Source organism: Crotalus tigris, unplaced genomic scaffold, assembly GCF_016545835.1.
Source record: "Crotalus tigris isolate CLP2741 ecotype Arizona unplaced genomic scaffold, ASM1654583v1 scf7180000024437.13266115, whole genome shotgun sequence".
NCBI lineage: Eukaryota > Metazoa > Chordata > Lepidosauria > Squamata > Viperidae > Crotalus > Crotalus tigris.
The window spans coordinates 4,677,023-4,696,060 of record NW_024100606.1 but is presented as its reverse complement, the minus strand read 5'-3'; the positions used below and the strand labels follow the sequence as shown (position 1 = coordinate 4,696,060).

The 19,038-nt window shown below is 39.7% G+C and overlaps 1 protein-coding gene across 5 annotated transcripts in view; it reads right to left on the bottom strand.

Annotated features, from left to right (window-relative positions):
- The window catches only part of CSGALNACT1 (chondroitin sulfate N-acetylgalactosaminyltransferase 1), a 37,087-nt gene that overhangs the window by 14,543 nt on the left and 3,506 nt on the right, over positions 1-19,038 (bottom strand). For all 5 annotated transcript variants that reach the window (XM_039331432.1, XM_039331433.1, XM_039331429.1 and 2 more), the window contains exons 2-3: positions 8,108-9,016; positions 7,517-7,733 (exon numbers count right to left, since the gene is read on the bottom strand). In XM_039331432.1, the coding sequence (XP_039187366.1) occupies positions 7,517-7,733; positions 8,108-8,768 (878 nt within the window). In that variant the 5' untranslated portion in view covers positions 8,769-9,016. The remainder of the gene's footprint in view (positions 1-7,516; positions 7,734-8,107; positions 9,017-19,038) is intronic.

The following is a 19,038-nucleotide window of genomic DNA, read 5'->3' as shown; positions in this document are numbered from 1 at the left end:
AATGCAAACAACTCGCCGTCTGGAGAGCCGAAACACAGACCACCCTCAAGACAGATACACACACCAACAAACTCCGAAGACTACAAGAACGCCAGAAACAAACCCCTCCTCCCTCACAGCCACACATGAAACAAACAGTGCATAACATCTCAGATAGGATCCTCACCAAAGCCGAAACCAATGTCCTTTCCAAAGGATTCAACTTTGCAGTCGCTCCCAAACACATCCCCACTGAAACCATTATATGTGGAGTTGAAACCAGCCTGACTAAAATCAACCCCGACGACGCCAACAGAATCAGACTCGAAATCACCAACATCCTCTGCACCAGCAAGCCACCCAAAAGCAACTTACCCAAAGAGGAACAGACAGCACTACGTAACCTGAAAGAAGACACCAGCATAATAATCCTACCAGCAGACAAGGGCAACGCCACGGTGGTTATGAACACATCTGACTACCAAACCAAATTAACCAACCTACTCCAAGACTCCACATACAAACCCCTAAATACAGATCTCACCACCTACCTGGAAAAAACCACCAGATCCAAAATAAAAGCCTGCCCCATTAGCGAAGAGATCCAGCAAAGAATCATTCCCAGAGAGAAATCATCCAGATGCCCCAAACTCTATGGTCTCCCCAAGATACACAAAGAAGGAACCCCACTCAGACCTATAGTCAGCTCCATAGGCTCACCTCTACAAAACCTAGCCAAATTTCTCGCCAAACAACTACAGCCCTATGCAGAATCCATCACCTCTAAAAAACTCATTCCAGTTTATAGAGATCATAAAGAAACAAAACTTACAGCCCAGCGACCTACTAGTGAGCTTCGATGTCATATCCCTCTTCACCCAAGTGCCTATCAAAGAAGCCTTGACAGCTATTCAAAACAAATATAACCCCCCCAAACACATCTTAGATCTGACCAACCACTGCCTATCCAACACATACTTCATCTATAATGGACAAAAATACAAACAAACAGAAGGAGCACCCATGGGATCACCCCTCTCACCTGTCATTGCCAACCTCTACATGGAACACTTTGAAACCCAAGCTCTAGAAAAATCGGATCACAAACCCAAACTCTGGCTCAGATACGTAGATGACACCTTCATAATCTGGCCACATGGAAAGAAAAACTGGACAACTTCCTCACACACCTCAACAGCCTACACCCCAAAATACAGTTCACCATGGAAACAGAAGCTAACAACCAACTTCCCTTCCTGGATGTCTTAGTCTACAAGAAATCCAATGGCTCCCTAGGACACACCATCTACCAGAAGAAAACACACACAAACCGCTATCTGCACGCTCTCTCACACCACCACCCAGCACAGATCAACTCTGTAGCCAAGACACTCATCTCCAGAACAAAACGCTTAGCTGACGAACAACACCTAAAAACCGAACTACACACTCTCACCAATGTACTAACATCCAATGGATTCCATAGAAATAAGATTACAAACCTAATCCAAAAAGAAACCCCCACTAAAATCCAAGACAAAGAACAAGAAAACGGCAAAGCCCTCCTCCCATACATAAAAGGCACCACAGACAGAATCAGTAAGATCCTCCATAAACACAACATCAAAACAGCATTCTGCACAAACAGAAAAATATCCACCATCCTTAGAAACCCCAAAGATAAAATTGAATTAGAAAATCAAGGAGTATACGAAATCCCATGCACCACTTGTCCCACCACATACATCGGACAAACCAACAGAAGAATAAGTGCACGCATTGAAGAACATAAGAACTCAGTCAAAAAAGAGGAACCAACATCTTCCCTGGTCCAACACCTTAAAGCCACAGGACATGAAATTGACTTTAAAAATACCAGAACCATTGCCAAAAGTGAACATTTTAATAACAGAATAATCAGAGAAGCCATCGAGATAGAAAAACGCCCACACAGCATGAACAAGCAAGATGATACCTCCCGCCTACCAGCCATTTGGAAACCCGCCCTTATTGACAAACGACTCCCTAACACAAAAAATGATACCAGACCCACACTCACAAAAACCACACAGGATGTCACCACCACACATCCACGCAAAAAACAAACCCAAAGCCACACCGATGATGAGGCACGACCACAAACCAGAAGCCAGACCACAGCTGCATCATTAGCCACTTTAAACCCCTCCAATCCATACATGAAGCAAACTGACACCCTCCATGAAGAGGAGGCACGACCACGAACGCGAAGCCAAAAAATAGCAAGGCAGCCCAAAATCTTAAACCCCTCTGCAACTCAGACTAACCTGAGCACAACCAAACAGAACACTCCCCCAGCCAATCAGAGCACAGCCAAGCCCCTAACCATTCAGAACACACCTCCACCCAATCAGAACACAGCCAAGCTCCCACCCAATCAGTTCATACCCCCACTGGCAGTTAAAAGGAAGAAACAGCTAAGACCACACATTGCTGCTCAAAGCACGAAGCTGAAAACACCAGCCTGAAGATGACGAATGGGACTTCGTCGAAACGTCGCCAAGACACTTCCAATTTTACGCGGGAGAAAACCCGAACAACCAAAGACCTACATATATATATATATATATATATATATATATATATATATATATATATATATATATATATATATATATATATATTTTCTGAGGTTTTCATGGGTGTTTGTATGTAGGTCTTTGGTTGTTGGGATTTTCTCCTGCATAAAATTGGAAGTGTCTTGGCGATGTTTCGACGAAGTCCCATTCGTCATCTTCAGGCTGGTGTTTTCAGCTCCTTGAAGCACGAAGCTGAAAACACCAGCCTGAAGATGACAAATGGGACTTCGTCAAAACGTTGCCAAGACACTTCCAATTTTACGCAGGAGAAAACCCGAACAACCAAAGACCTACATATATATATGTTTAACTAGCAAAAATGTAAGAACACCAGGAAATATAAAACTATAAAAAGTTTTAATAAGTTAAAATACCAAGCTTTCGCCGGCAACTGCCAGCATCGTCAGGTTAGCTTCCAGTATATGTATATAACCTTGAAAGGAATTACTTAGTTTGGTAGGGCAGAATTGGCAATTTAAGTCTTTAGTTGAGCTGAAGCAAGAAAATATTGTACACTCTTGGTTTCAGTATAATCAATTGTTAGTGAGGTGGAGTATAGATCAAAAGGTTGGTATTACTTTAGAGGATGTGAATTTGGTAAAATAGATCAAACTCGAGCCCATATAAAAATAATTTATAATGTTTTAATAGAATTGGACTCTGAAACGGAGTTAGTTAAAGATTGTATGGTAAAATGGGCTCAGAATATTCAAGAGCCGGTTCTATTGGATACATGGGAGATAATTTGGGTTAGAAATGTAAAATTTACTCAAGCTCAAAATTTAAGAGAAAACTTTTATAAAATGTTTTATAGGTGGCATTTGGATCCTCAAAAGCTGTCCTGCATGTATCCTAATTCACAGCCCAAATGTTGGAGATGTGGAAGCTTAGATGCAACCTATTTTCATATTTGGTGGACCTGTAAAGATATAAAAGCTTTTTGGATTAAGATTTGGTGGAATATTCAAAAGCTTTTTAAGAGAAAGATAAAGTTCACACCGCAATTATTTTTGTTGGGTGTTATTGTAGATTTTGATATTAAAGAAATTAATTTGATGTTGAATCTTATAACAGCTGCAAGATTACTGGTGGGGCAATGTTGGAAGAAAAATATTTTGCCTACTATGGAAGAATGGATATTTAAGGTGCCTAATTTAGCAGAAATGGCAAAAATCTCCGCTTATTTAAAGGACCATTCACAAGAAAAATATATTTCAGTTTGGAGAAGATGGATTGATTATATTCAAAAGAAATATGAGACTAAAAAGTATTGTCTTGCTTATGAGTAAATTTTAGATTATTATTAATAGTTTAATATGGTTGAATTTGTATTATTTTTAGTATTATGGTTTAATTATATTTTATTTTTGTTTTTAATTTGTTAATATTTATCTTGAAAAGCAGTTAAAATATGTTATGGATTGTTTGATAGTATAGTTGGGTAATGTTAGTTAGATTATGTTTGTTTATTTGCAACCCTGTCACCAGCTCTGGGAAGTGGGGGAGGGAGGGGAGGGGTGGGAGGGATTTGGGATATATTGTGTAAAATTTTTAAAAACTTTTAATAAAAAAAAGACTTATAACCTTGAGACATCAACTGTGAGAAGCCCAGCTGTGTTCTATACTCAGTGACAAAAATTTTTTTTTTGCATTCTCTGATTGTAAAGCTTTTAACCTAATACACTACTAAGAGAATACTGATGAAGATCAGGAACAGATTCTCTTCATGTTGAAAGAAATTCACCAAACTATTCTTACAGCTACTGATGAAATAAGAGGTTACAGAAAAGAACAAGATGTCAGCCCAGATATACGAACTCAAACTTTGATTACAACTAAAAAATCAACTACACAGAATATAGTGGAACAATTAAATATTATGACAGAGGATTCAACTGTTCAACAAATACAGTCAATGGAAAACCCAGAAAAGGAACTGACAATATGGAAAAGGGAAAAGACTTCCTACATAAATCAGAAGAAACGTGAGGATCAAGAAGAAAAACAGACTCAAGAGAAGATAAACAGTTCAAGACAACTATGTCGAGATGGAAAAATAGAGAGACAATTTGTTAGTCCTCTCAAAAAAATAGCAACCAGATGTTTTTTCTATGTTAAATAATATACATAACAACGGAGATTTATTTGATGACTCAAAAACACAGACATGGAACATGATTTGGCAAAGAAAGAAAGCTAGAATAAGACTGAACAAAATTGGAGTTTTGACTTATTAGTCAGAATTAAAATAGAATATACTCAAATAGATAAGATGTGTATTTTGAATACTAGATATTGTTATGAGTTGAGATAAAGAGAACTTTGGTCTTTTAAAACTTGGACGTATAAATATTAACAGTTAAATTTGAATACTGATTTGCTTATAAAGGTTAAATGTTAAGGTAAAAAATACACACACACACACACACGCACACATATATACACATATACAATATATATGATAAAAATTTATTGATGAATGTAATACATATGTTTTTACTTAGCAGTAATAATAAAAATTACTAGCTTAAAAATGAGATAGTAGATATTAAGAGAAAAAGAGAGGAAGTATTAAATGTTGAAATAAGAGAAATTTTGGTTGCTAAATTCAAGATATTTGGAAATTACCAGAAAATAAGAATATTATATTGTATTATTAATCAGTTGATGTAAGATGGTGAGAATTCAAACAGATAAGACATGTATCCTGAACATTAGATCTTGTGATGGATTGTGATAAAGAGAATTGGGATTATTTAAAACTTGGAAATTATAAATATTAAACGTTAAATTTAAATATTAATGGGAAACTAAAAATTGGGAAAAACTAACCAGAACATTGATTGTCTAAAAAGATTGAATGTTAAAATAACTAGGATATGTATAAACTAAAAATTATTGATAAATGTAAGAAAGTTATTTTTATTTAATTGATATATTAAGAATTGTATTAATTTAAATATGAGACAGTAAATACCAAGGTGAAAAGAGAGGAAATATTTAATGTAATAGTTTGTGATCTGTACTAAAGATATTTGTATGTTATTGAATTATTGACCAACTCAGCCGCCATGTTCCTTTTCAAATATTTAAATGAAAATCAATAACATTTTCTTAAAAAAATAGATATAATTTGTTCAATAAGGCACAAGTGACTGGGCTGGCAAATTGTACTAAGCCATATATCATAGCCACCAAATTACAATGAGTTGAATTCACATAACATATTAAGCCAAACCAAACAAATCACATTACACAAATCAGACAAAGAACTGGCTAACAGCACTTTGGAATGCACAGTGTCTCTCCTTGATGGTTTATTTATTTCTTATTTCCAATTTGATACGCCTAGTTTCAATTGACTCTGGGAGGCTGAGAGCATAAACAACAGAATAACACAAAATAACAAATATACAATTCAGATGAAAGCATAGCAATAAAGAGATGGCAGTTCCAGTCAACACAACATATCCAATATGTAATAAGAGGTACCAAACACCCGAGCTCAAAACCTAGGAGAAGACCCAGATTTTAAAAACCTGTAGAATGTCATCATGGTGGGAGCCATACATATATCAGGAAGAACCTCATTCCAGAGGACATACTGTATGACAAAGAAAGCAGGATTGTGGGGTCCCGACAGATGGCATTGCTTGATTAAAGGAATCTGGAGTGTGACAGTCCTGTTTGAATGAACCTTCCAGGCAAACACCACAGGATATGGGTGATTCCCTGAAGTAACCAAGTAATCGATCTCTATGTCACGTAGGGCTTTATAGAATAAATCAGCATCTTGAATTGCACTCAGAAGCAAACTGGCACCCAGTGCATGGTATGTGGGGAGACAGGGTGAAGGCATGCTGCCCAGGGAATGGTAACGTAAGAAATAACATAGCCTGCAGCTGGATAGCGGGTGGAGGAAGAGGCTCAGAAGGAATCATCTCTAGTTTCTTTGGCTGTAAAGGAGACAGCAAGAGAATTATAGTAATATCAACTTTATCAGGTAGAGGAGACAGGAAACACAACCAGATAAGTTCATTCTATCTATTGTTCAGTTACATTAATCAGATCTTGCAAATCTGCAAATACAATTCTTTCATCATCTCCTGAATGGATAGATGTGCCACCTCCATCCTGACGCTATCACAGATTATCCACAAGTACAACTAATGCTGTCTCTGTACTGAATTTCTGCTTGAACCTGGCCAGAATGGGTCTTAATAATCTGCTTCTTCCAGGGTTCTCATTAACTGCAGACTGACTATCTTCTCAACAATGTTCCCTGAAAAAAAGGAAAAATGGGAATAATTATCTAAAATGATTGGATCCAAGGATGGCCACCACCTTGCTCAAAGAGACCAATAGGTTATCTTCCTGGCTACTTTCAAGAGGGAATCTGGTCCAGATGAGCAGAGAATCTTGTCTACTTCCTCAAGAGTCATTGGTTCAAACTTCCATCTCAGAACAGACCACAAATCAGGTTCTAGCCATCTTGGAAAGATTTGCCTAGCCAGAGTTCAAATCAGAGCATATCTGAGCAACTTTATTCACCAATAGCCTGAATATTTTCCACTGGTTTGATAGGAATAGCAGTTCCACTGACTCAGACATTTTGTTTTCACAAATTTTCCTAATCATAGTTTACTTAGCCATAACAAATAATTCTGGGTGATAAAGTTTGAGATCATATTTCACACTAAGACTATTATATTAACCAATAATATAATTTGCTACAAGAAATATTATTGGCTGATTATGCACCATCACGTTGTTGTCTACTCTTATCTACATCATAGATAAATATTTCAAATTAATATTCTTTTTTTAACCTAACATTACAAAATAAATCTTCAAAACACAAAGTTTAGGTACACTGCCCTACAACTTCTCATCTGCCATAAGAGTGCAATAATACCAACCTGAAATTGTGCATAAACTGCTGAAATTTGCTGGCCCTTTTTGCCAGTGGCACTATGATATTAATAAGAGTGTGGGCCATATTGAGGTTTTCATTTGCGACATTCATGATGGGACCAAATGGTCTGAAAAGAACAATGCGCTTGAATTCATATTTTTTGCTTCCTTTGAATATCAACTCATATAGAGTGCCTTTATCTCTTTCAGTACGGCGAATGCCTATTAGAAAAGAGAAGGCAATTATTAGCTAGAATTTCTAAAGAAGTAATATATATATATATATATATATATATATATATATATATATATATATATATATATATATATATATATATATAATCCCCCTGACTTTATTTCTTTAATTTTAGCAGTAGGCATTTATAATATATTATCTTATGAATTCCTTATTGGAAATCATGTATTACTACAAATTATCTACTGCTCTCAGTGGCTTATTAAAACATGTAACACTAGCAAAAAATTATGAACAGTCTTTTGAGGATGGAAATACATGCAGCAACCTTATCTTCATTTAAGACATCTCCACCCATAATTTTTTCATTCATTCTTAAGTGACTTCCCAAAAAACACACCTTCTATGAAGTCAGAGATGGAGTATATTCGATGATTTATATTACTGTTACTCTTTGGCCTATTTAAAATCTCCAGCCCTGACTCAATAGCTTCTGCCAAGTCATCCCTCTTGTCCTTGCGCACAGGCGTTTCCTCAGGATGACGTAAAAGTCCCATCTCCAGCTGATAAACTTTTTGTTGAGTGAAGCTCTCAAAGGGCAATGCAGCATATTCAGTTGGTAGCTTGATGCCAGTAAGTATTTCTGCTTTGTCAATTTGGGAATGGAGGAACTGCAGCAGGGTTTTCTGGGATTTCTCAGAGTTTCCTAGGTCTAATCTAACCTCCTGTGCATCAGTATCTTGACCTTGCATGTTCTTCAGTGGTTCGCTCCTTTCCTGAAGCTTATCTTTCAGCTCAGCAATTTGTTTTTTCAGGCTGTTAATATGGTCCCAATAATATTCTTCTCCTTTTTGTAGGATTGCCTGATATTCCTCTTTTCCTGTTGGGCTGTTAACTCTGAAGAATGCAGGTTGCTGATGGGTACCTCTTGGTGTGCAGGTCAACATGTAGAACACAGATGCTGCACAGCAGAAGAACACAAGTATAACTACTATTCGAGAGAGCCATGCTATTATGCCACGACGAGCCATCATCTGCCAAGCAGCTGGTGATACCCACATTCCTGTAACAAACTAAAATTTCCTGCAATCTTTTTAGAACTCAGTTCAGAAGTTATATACATTGATATGTTTTTGAGTGATTGATTTCAATATAACCTGCATACAATATCTGATAACTGGACAATGTTGCAAGGTTATTTAACAGCAGTACTAAAAGCTTCATTGAAAGACCAATGTTGGCATTTGAAGGATATCTGTTGATTCTGGATAAAAATGGATAGTTGCCCACAGCAGAGAGAGAGAATGATCTGGAAGCCAAAGCAAAGACATATTGGATTAATTCCTGTGTGAAGAAACTTCATCTTCAGAAGAAGTAATCATTAAATGGTGTGATTGATTCACATCTGTTTGGCTACAATATACAGATCTGACAACCAAGAGATTCTTATTTACCTAGATCAGTGATGGCGAACCTTTTAGAGACTGAGTGCCCAAACTGCAACACAAAACCCACTTACGCATCGTCGAGTACCAGGTGGGTGTGGCCCATTGGCTGGGTATGGCTGCGGTGATAACGGCAGACTGGGTGGGACTAAAAAGTTCAATCAATCAATTCCAACTTTGCAAGATCGTTTTTTCCCCCGCGAGAATTGAAATTGACTGATTGAACCTTTTTTTTTTTTTGCACATGGCAGCGGAGGCCTAAAGCGAAAAGATTTTATAAAACCCAGCTGAAGGTCTAGGACTGAGGTGACGGCGCACGTGCCCACAGAGAGGGCTCTGAGTGCCGCCTCTGGCACCCATGCCATAGGTTTGCCACCACTGACCTAGATTTTAAGATAGCTGGCTTCATGTCTAAGGGACTACTGGAGGAATTCGTTGTCTCCTGGTTTCTAGCCTGATATTTTGAGTACAAGAACAAACTGGCTGTCCAGTTTACAATTAATAATTATAACAATGAGGATATCATTTCCTTCTTTAAATAAAACCCATTGATGTACCTATAAAAGAACAATTAGTTTCTGTGTTTACTTAATTTTTTTTTATTTTCCTCTCCTTTCAGGCTCTTATATTTTTTAAGTATCTTTTAAATAAAACTCTTGCACATAGTTCCATGACATGACAGTTGTGCTAAACCTGATTCCCCACTTTTTTATTTGTTATTGATCTTTGAAAAATAATGAAAACCATTGTTTAAACACTAGAAATCATGCCTTGAATAATAAGTATTCTGAATTCAGCCTCTGACATCTCTATTTAAAAGGACCTGGTAGTAGACATTTGGAAGGCTTGTGCCAGTCAAAACAGAAGAAAGTGCTCTAATTCAGCTGAAGTTACCTTCATTTGCTAACCTCTCCAATTTTTCAGACCTTTGCATGCTAATTATAGTATTTTGTAATGAATAGTGTGACTTTTTATCTGTTTTAGCAACAATCTATGATTTATATTTTCTAGGATATTTGGAACATCATTTAATATTATGAGAAGTATATATTTTATGTAGTTTTTGTTCAAGAATGTGGCATCTGTTTTATTAACAAATCTTTTTGCATTTTTTTATAAGATACTAATCTTGTAATGCTTATATTATAAATTATTATAAAATATCTTTATGTATAAGATATAATCAAAAATATCCTTAAAATATGACTGAATAATTTTCTATGTTTTGTAAGGGTAGAGCAAAAACAGAGGAGAAAAACAAGAAAGGTAAAATAATTCAGTGTTGGCCTCAGAAGATATAGTATTTTGTAATGAATTGTGTGACCTTTTATCTGTTTTAGCAATAATCTATATTTTATAATTTATATTTTCTAGGATATTTGGAACATCATTCAGTATTATGAGAAGTATATTATTTTATGTAATTTTTGTTCAAGAACGTGGCATCTGTTTCAATGCCTTGAATAAATCCTATAGTCAAAACACAATGGATATTTCTTATAAAATGAAATACTATTTCTTTGCAACAGTTTGAAATCCACCTTTCTTTCCTCCATCCTGTATGAGTGCCAATAGTATGATAACTTTTCATGCTTTATATATCAACCAAATGCCCATACTTTTAGTCTCTCTAGAGCAGATATGTTAAACTCAAGGCCCACGGGTCACATCCGGCCCGCAATATGGATAGCTGTGACCCGAGGGGCTGCCTTGAGACATGACCCGAGGGGCTGCCTTGAGACAGTGAGGGACTGGCCCCCGTTGCCTCAAACCCGGCCCAGGCCAACCAGGCACCAATCTATAACTTTGGAGCGGTGATCCAAAACATGGTCAGTTTTAGATCTGTAGGGCCACCCTGGAGACAGCGAGTGGCAGCTCCTGCTGCCTCAGCCCCACCCCCGGGCTGCGTACAGAATGCAGTGAGCTGCGGGTCCTGGTATCCTGGGTGAAAGGGAAGTGATCACAGGCTGTGAGGCTGGGCCAGGGAGCAAGTCATGGAGATGCTGGTGGTGGGCATGGTGTCAATTTACAACTTTGAGGCAGCCATCTGAAATGCAGTCAGTCTTAGATCCGCGGGGCTGCACCTGCCGCCTTGGCATCACCCCTGGTGTATGCGCAGGTGGTGAGCTGTGGGGCCTGGCATCTCGATGAAAGGGAAGTGCTCAGAACACAGCCCCAAAGTTGTAGATTGGCACCTCGCCTGCCACTGCACCAGTGCCTCCATGGTTCGCTTGCCGGCACTTCTCTTTCACCGGGACCACCCCCACCCCTGCATGGGAAATCCACAGCCTTCAGCAGCATGGCCACCAGCACCTCTGCCAACGTCTCCCCCTCCCCTCGTCCCTTCCTGACTCAGCCTTCCATCCTTCCGAGATAGGTAAAATGAGGACCCAGATTGTTGGGGGCAATGTAAATATATATATATATATATATATATATATATATATATATATATATATATATATATATATATACACATTGCTTACTGGTGTACACTGCTTAGAGAGTGCTTGCACTTAAAGCGGTATATAAGTCTCATAAAATAAAATAAATAAAATAAATGGAGAAAGGGAAGGAGGAAGGAAGGAGATAGGAATGTGAAGGAGGGAGGGAAACAGGAAGGAAGGAAAGAAGGAAGGAAGGAAGGAAGGAAGGAAGGAAGGAAGGAAGGAGATGGGAATGAGAAGCAGGGGGGCAAGGAAGGAGGGAGGGAAAAGGAAGGGAAGGAGATGGGAATGAGGTGGGGAGGGTCTGAGGGAAGTCCTTCCTTAGCACTTGGCCACCAGCAATTCTGCTGCCTTTTTGCCATCCCCTTGCCCCATCCTCCTGACCTCTCCTGGTGGTCTCCCAACCTATTCCTGAGCATACTTTGATTACAAAGCCAGGTCTCCTTGCATGGAAAGGGAGTAGGCCTCCCTCTGACCCGCACACTTTGCCTTCCTGAGGAATCTGGCCAAGGAGATTGAGCAGAGCAGCACAGCAGCAGCCTCAAGGAGATAAGAGCAGCTGGGCACCATCTTGGGGGGCTGGGCATGGGGTCCAGTGCTTTGGAGTTTGAGGGTTGGGCTGTGTGCTTACCCTTCACTGCCCAGGGCTTCGGGCAGTCCGCACCACAGTCCAGGGCCCCCCGTGGCCCGAGAGGGATGGCAAGGTCCACGCCCCAGCAAATGTCCCAGTCCCATCCCCCTCTGACGGAGACCCCTGGATCTCACCCACACCCCTGCCCAGCCCCTCAATCACCCCCCGCTATGTGAGTGATGTTGAGCCAGCCACGCCCACATGGCCACGCCCACCCAGTCAGCCACACCCACCTGCCCCGAGGGTAACCACAATGCTGATACGGCCTCAATGAAATTGAGTTTGACATTCCTGCCCTAGAGTGCAATAGCTGTGGTGGGTATCTACTTATTGAATAAGGTCAACATAATCTATGAAATACATCTGCATCTACATACTTCAATATGCTTGTTAATTGCTCCTTTGGTAGACTACTGGGGCCTCAATAAATTCATGTGTGTGGCGGGTGTTGGCATGCCCAATGATTTTTGTTCATTCCCAATCAAATTAGTGTTATTTATTATCAATGTGGTTTGAGATCAGGGATTTTTTGGTCATGCCATTTAACTTCCCCCGCCTGCCCACGCCACTGTCTTCCTCATCTGAAGGCGTGTTCCGCCGGCACTTAAAATAAGACCTGGTCTTATTTTTGGGGTAACACTACGATAGTGGTGTTTCCCATTTGGTTTATCTGACATCAATCTTGCAAGTCTGAAGATACAAATCCTGTTACCACTTTTAACCGTTTGAACCAGTTAGGGCAGATCCTTCTCAATGGGGCTTCCTTGATTGTTTCCAGTAGCATCTTTTCCCCTTTCTTACCAAGGTGATGCACACATTTCATCACATCATCTTTACATTCTGACTACAGACAAGAGCATTCCCCTTGGCCCTTATATAATATTTTTACCTTTAATTATTAAGAGTTAAAAACTAACTTTGTTCATATGGCATGGAAAACAGTAAAATTCAATGGAAACATTCTTCTCTTAGACCAAGGGTATCAAACTCAATTTCATTGAGGGCCACATCAGCATTGTGGTTTCTCTCAGGGGGCCGGGTGGGTGTGGCCAGGGTGGGTGCAGCCTACTGGGTGGGTGTGGATGTGGCCCACTGGGTGGGCGTGGCCAGCTCAACATCGTTCGCTTCAAGGGTGCCTGTGGGGGCCTGGGCAGGAGTGGGACAGATCTAAGGGTCTCTGACAGAAGGGACCAGGGCAAGCACCAAGGCATGGTCCACTGGAGGAGCTTCACTGTTCCTCTCAGGCCCTGCGGGGGGGGGGCTGGATGGTGGTGTGAGCTGCCCGGAGCCCTGGACAGCAGAAGTCAAACACCCAGCCTGGCCCTCGAGCACCCGCAGCACCAAGCCCAATCCCACTTCTCCAAGGGGGCGCCCAGCTGCACTTACCTCAAGGCTGCTGCTGCTGTGCTTGCTCTCCTTAGCCAGGTTGCTCATGACGGGTACGAGGGCAAAATCAGACGGAGGCCCATTCCCTTTCCATGGGAGGAGACCCGGCTTTGTATCCAAAGCTTCCTTAGCAATAGGATGGAAGACCCCCCAGGGTAGGCCAGGAGGAGGGGGCAAGGGGATGGTGAAAGGGCAGCAGGGGAGGACTAAGACAGGATTTCCTTCAGACCCTCCCTCTCCTTCTTTCCTTCCTTCCTAAGTACAGAGTGGTGGGAAAATATTTGAGATGAGGGGGGAGAAAAACAGGCAAGAAACGCAGTTGGAGAGGTGTCACCCTTTGTGAGGAATGAAGAAATGCCAGCACATAGCCCTCACCTACTTCACATATCTGGCTTGGTAGGCTCTGGGAAAGGGAATGGTATGAGTAGTGTGAGAGTCAACATTACCTGCGTGACGCCGCCCAGACCCTAGCCTGCCCGGTCTCAGCAGGCAGTGAGGCGCTCTCCTCACAGCATCGAGAGGCTGAGCTGGGTGGTGCAAATCCAAAAAGAAGCACGATGCTGCCCAGCCCCTAGCCTGCCCGGTTTTCAGCAGGCAATAGGTGCTTTCCTCACAGCACCAAGAGGATGAACCAGGCGGCGCAAATCCAAAAAGAAGCAAAATGCCGCCCAGCCCCCAGCCTGCCCGGTTTCAGCAGGCAGCGGGGTGCTCTCACAGTGCTGAGAGGTTGAGCCAGGCGGTGCGAAATTCATCAGCTTTGTACCTTGTTGCCTGCTGAAACTGGGCAGCCTGGGGGCTAGGCAGCATTGCACTTGTCATCAGATTCATGCCACCCAACTCAGCTCTTGGCATTGTGAGGAGAGCACCCCGTTGCCTGCCAAAATCGGGCAGGCTGGAACTGGGCAGCCTCGTGCTTCTTTTTGGATTCGTGCTGCCTGGCTCAGCCTCTCAGTGCTGTAAGGAGAGTGCCCCTCTGCCTGCCAAAACCCCTCCCCCAGAGCCCATCAAGCCGGATATGTGAAGTAGGCCGCTTCTGGCCCGCGGGCCTTGTGTTTGACATGTCTGTCTCAGACCCTTATTTAAAAAAACCTCTAAAAACTCTGGGAAGTTTACCAGTTAAAAATAAAAGAAATATGAGTCAACATCAAGAGAATAAAGGAATACAGCCCAGTATCAAAGAGTGCAACAGACAACTAAGAATTAGTCATCACTGAAATAAAGGTAAAGCTTTCTCCTGTTGTGTGTGTCTCTAGAGGGCAGTGGTCATCTCTATTTCTTAGCCAAGGGAGCCAACATTGTCCAAAGACATTTCCATGGTCACACCAAGGCGCACATAACACTGTTATCTTCCCATTTAAGTGTATCTATTTATCTACTCACATTTGCATGCTTTTGAACTGTTAGGTTTGCAGGACCTGGGGCAAGTAATGGGAGCTCACCCCATCACGCAGTGTTCAGATCTCTAACCCAAGCTGTCAGCTTTCCAGATGACAAGCTCAGAGTCTTTAACCGCTGAGCCATCCCATCACTGAAATAAGATTACTTTAATGATTCTAATGATACCTGATACAACTCTGGAAACAAAGTTTTCAAAACAAGGGGCTTCTATGGAGACAGGTTGCTTTGGGGCCACTGTTTCCTTTAGTTATCATGGAACAGGTCCTTAAGCATTTTCTCTGCTTGAATTTATGGACTGGACAGATTTCACTGAAGTTTTTAATAAGCACTTTGAGTTGTATTCAGAAGCTAATTGGGAGCTAAATGGTTGAGTTGTTTTACTGCAGTATTTGTAAAATGTGTCATATCTTGAGTACACCGTTTTATAATTACTGGCTTATACTATGGTTTTTATCTGCTATCTCACATTTTGTTTTCTGTTTTTGAGCTGATCTATAAATAAAATGTCTTGTCTTGTTGCCAATGCAATTTTAATTGTTCAATGTTATCCAAATTAGGAAACAGACTCCACAAGAGGTTAGTGCTTTGTGCTTTATAAATGTTAGACAAAAGATGCTTTGGATTATGACAAACTGCTGAAATGGAAGTAGATACGCTTGATATTGAAACTTGACAGTTAAGAGCCCATTTCTAAACTATTTTGTATCAGAACAGTCTAATTGTGTTTAATTAATTTATGTATCTGACCATCTCACACAAGTGATTCTGGAGGCTTACAAAGATTAATATAGATAAAAACTCACACCATATATAACCCAGAGTGCCCAGAGATAAACAATAACCACACGAATAGAGAAAAAGACATCTGTAACAGAATTCATCTGCCCACCTGACCCAAACACCTTAGGAAACAGCCAGGTCTATCATCAGAATATTTATATCACACACTATTCCTGCTCATGACCTTGCCCAGTGGCTCCATGTAGATATTACATAGGGATGGGAAAAATATAGTCAGGGGCCTCAGGCTTGATCTCTTCCACCAACATTAACTGGAACTGGCCCTGGAGGAAAGAGAAATATCATAACACATGTCTCCCAATCCCAATCTCAATCCCATGAGTCTGCCCAGGATACCATGATCATTGGTAATTGCTCAGTGAAAGCCAACGAGAGATTGGTTTCCAGGAAAGCAACGAACAAGAAACTGAGGAATGGGCTGGTGCCTTGAAATTCCTCTCTGGAAACAGGAAAGTACCTGGAATTGCCCACAGTGCTCCAAGCAAATGCTCCTCATGATGAGACTGTAAAAAGGTTTACAGTTCTGAGAGGTGGGAGAATCAGCTTTGCTCAAGCTGCAGTTCAGAACCTTCAAAGGAACCCACTTCCTCTCTCAATCACTTCTGAAAATGGCTTGCAAATTTCTTTTTAAATATCGAGGTAAAGTTTCATTATACTGGGTGATTCCTCAGTGAAAGAAATTTCATGTGCCTTTAAGAACTTAAAGATTTTTTAAAAAATTTGGAAATAAGCAGCAAAAAGGCCATTAGAACACTGATACCAAAACATAAGCAGACTAACAGGTCAGATTGACTGGAAATAAGATTTAGAAACTGATTATAAGAATCCTTCCTACAATTTGTTTAAAATCCTATTAAAATGTATATATGAAAATTTTGTATCTAAATGTAAAGAATTATTCTTTAGGAAAATGTAAATTTCAGAGAAAAATATAAGAGACCTTGAAAGCTGGTTACAAGAGGCAACCAGAAAAAAACTACAGGTAATTAAAAGAGAAGAGACCCACTAATGTAGAATGAAGAGAAGTAGGTAATTTTGGAAGAATTCAAGGATAGTTGGCAACCATGTTTTCAGAACTTTCTGTTAAGATTGACTACTACTGTACAACTGAATTTAAAAGAGAGATGGAGGATACAATTGAGGATCAGCCTATTTTGTATATGAATTTAAAAAGACAGACTACAAGAATGATAGTGACATAAATATTACATGGGACTTACACATGAAACTGGCTGATATTTTAATAGCTAAAAGGGACAGACAAATAATAAATCAGAAGAGTGATTTGGATGTGTGGATTTCAACTCAGAAGAATGACTTGGGCAACTTTCTGGTTTTGAACTTATAAAAGAGATGTATCATACTTATGAAAGAGTTCCTAAGTAAAGATAAAGAGAGAATGAAAAAAAAATATTTGGCACATTACTTAAAAGGAATAAACATCAATACATTTTTATTGAGTAAGTTTTAATGGTGATGCATTAAAGAAACAAAAGACTTCAAGATATTTTTATTGTATTTTTAGAGAAAATGATGTTACTGTATAAAAGAAAAGAATATGAAATTGATTTACTTGTTTAACATTAATATAATCAATGGATACATTGATTGTACTCTTGATGAAGTGGGAAGTAATTTCTTTAGATATCTTATTTTTTGTCTTATTATATTTTTCCTTGTCCCCCTTTCTTTTCTCTGTACTTTTTATTTTTTATATTTTTCTTAGTCTGCTAAAGGTACATCTCAACAACCTTCCTTAAAAAAGCAAGGTTGGAAACTGGATCAAAATTGTCCAGATTCACTGGATCTAATGACAATGTCTTATGGAAACTTGCAGACAACCACTTCTTTCCACAAAGATGCAACCATCCCCTCCTGCTAAGAAGCATTCACAAATACATGGACCCAACCATTTGCCCTATGCCAGAATACCCTAAGGCAGCGGTCCCCAACCTCCAGTCCGTAGACCAGTACTGGGTTGTGGCATGCCAGCAACCGGACTGCACAAACAAGCAAAGTCCCATCCGCAGGATGCAGGCAGCACACAAAACCATGCCCTCTCCAGTCTGCGGGAAAATCTCTCTCCACAGAACCGGTCCCTGATGCCCAAAAGGTTGGGGACCTTTGCCCTAAGGAATAAAAAGGGATAAGGATCTAAGATCCAGTTGGGCAAACTCAAAGCTCATCAGGGTTAATGGATCTGAACTCTCCCCAGATAACTGGGCATGACTATGCCTCAGGTAACTTACACAGAACCTGTACAACTGCATTCCAATTCCAAGCGCATCTGAGCAACTTTATCCAACAGAACAAACTACATTGGAATAAAATAATCTTCACAGCAGCCCTAAAAGATTTTGGGCAGCTTTTGCTTGGTCTAGGCTGCCATAGACCTACATTTTAACTTCACACTGTCTCTCATTTATTTTTCTAACATTTGAGTCATTTTAATCATTGCTAGATTTGTTTTATCCCACTTTTTCATTTAGGAGATTAAGGAGATATAGATAGCACCCCTTCTTTTTACTTTTCCCCACAATAAAATTCTGTGAAGTAGGTTGGATCTAGAGAGATTGACTATCCCAAGATTTCCCCGTGAACTTCTGTGGTTAAAAGTGAACTAGAACTTGGTGCTAGTCCAACTTCTTAATTATATATTTCTTTATTTACAATCCATTTACAAATTACAATCAAGGATCAAATACAAATTGTGTAAAACACTATTAAATCCTAATGGAACTTGTACTATCCACGGTGTTAAGTTGAATCAGTGTGATGTAATCGTTAAGATATACAGTTGATTTTAACCAAAAAGTCAAGAAGTGCATTTGCATTTTGGTTAAAATCAAGCATATATACCTTAACCATTAATTCTCCATGAAACCAAAACAAATTGTGATTCACAATATATAAAACCTCAACTTATATTTTAGCTCATTACTCTTATATATTTTAGCTATATGCTTATCTCATCCAGATTTCCCCCCTTACATCAAACAAGCAATAAAATCAAGAAAACTCATTTTATTCTGCAAAATCAGGTAACAGTTATCTAAATATTTCTCATAACGATAAAATCAATCATACTATGAACAGCTGAAATGCAAAAAAGCATGTACATAATTATGGCAACTGGAGGTGGCCTAATGAGCCAACATTCTACAAGTCAACATTATATTCTCAATATTACAGGAAACAGCTATGCATGCTTAGTAAAAAGGCA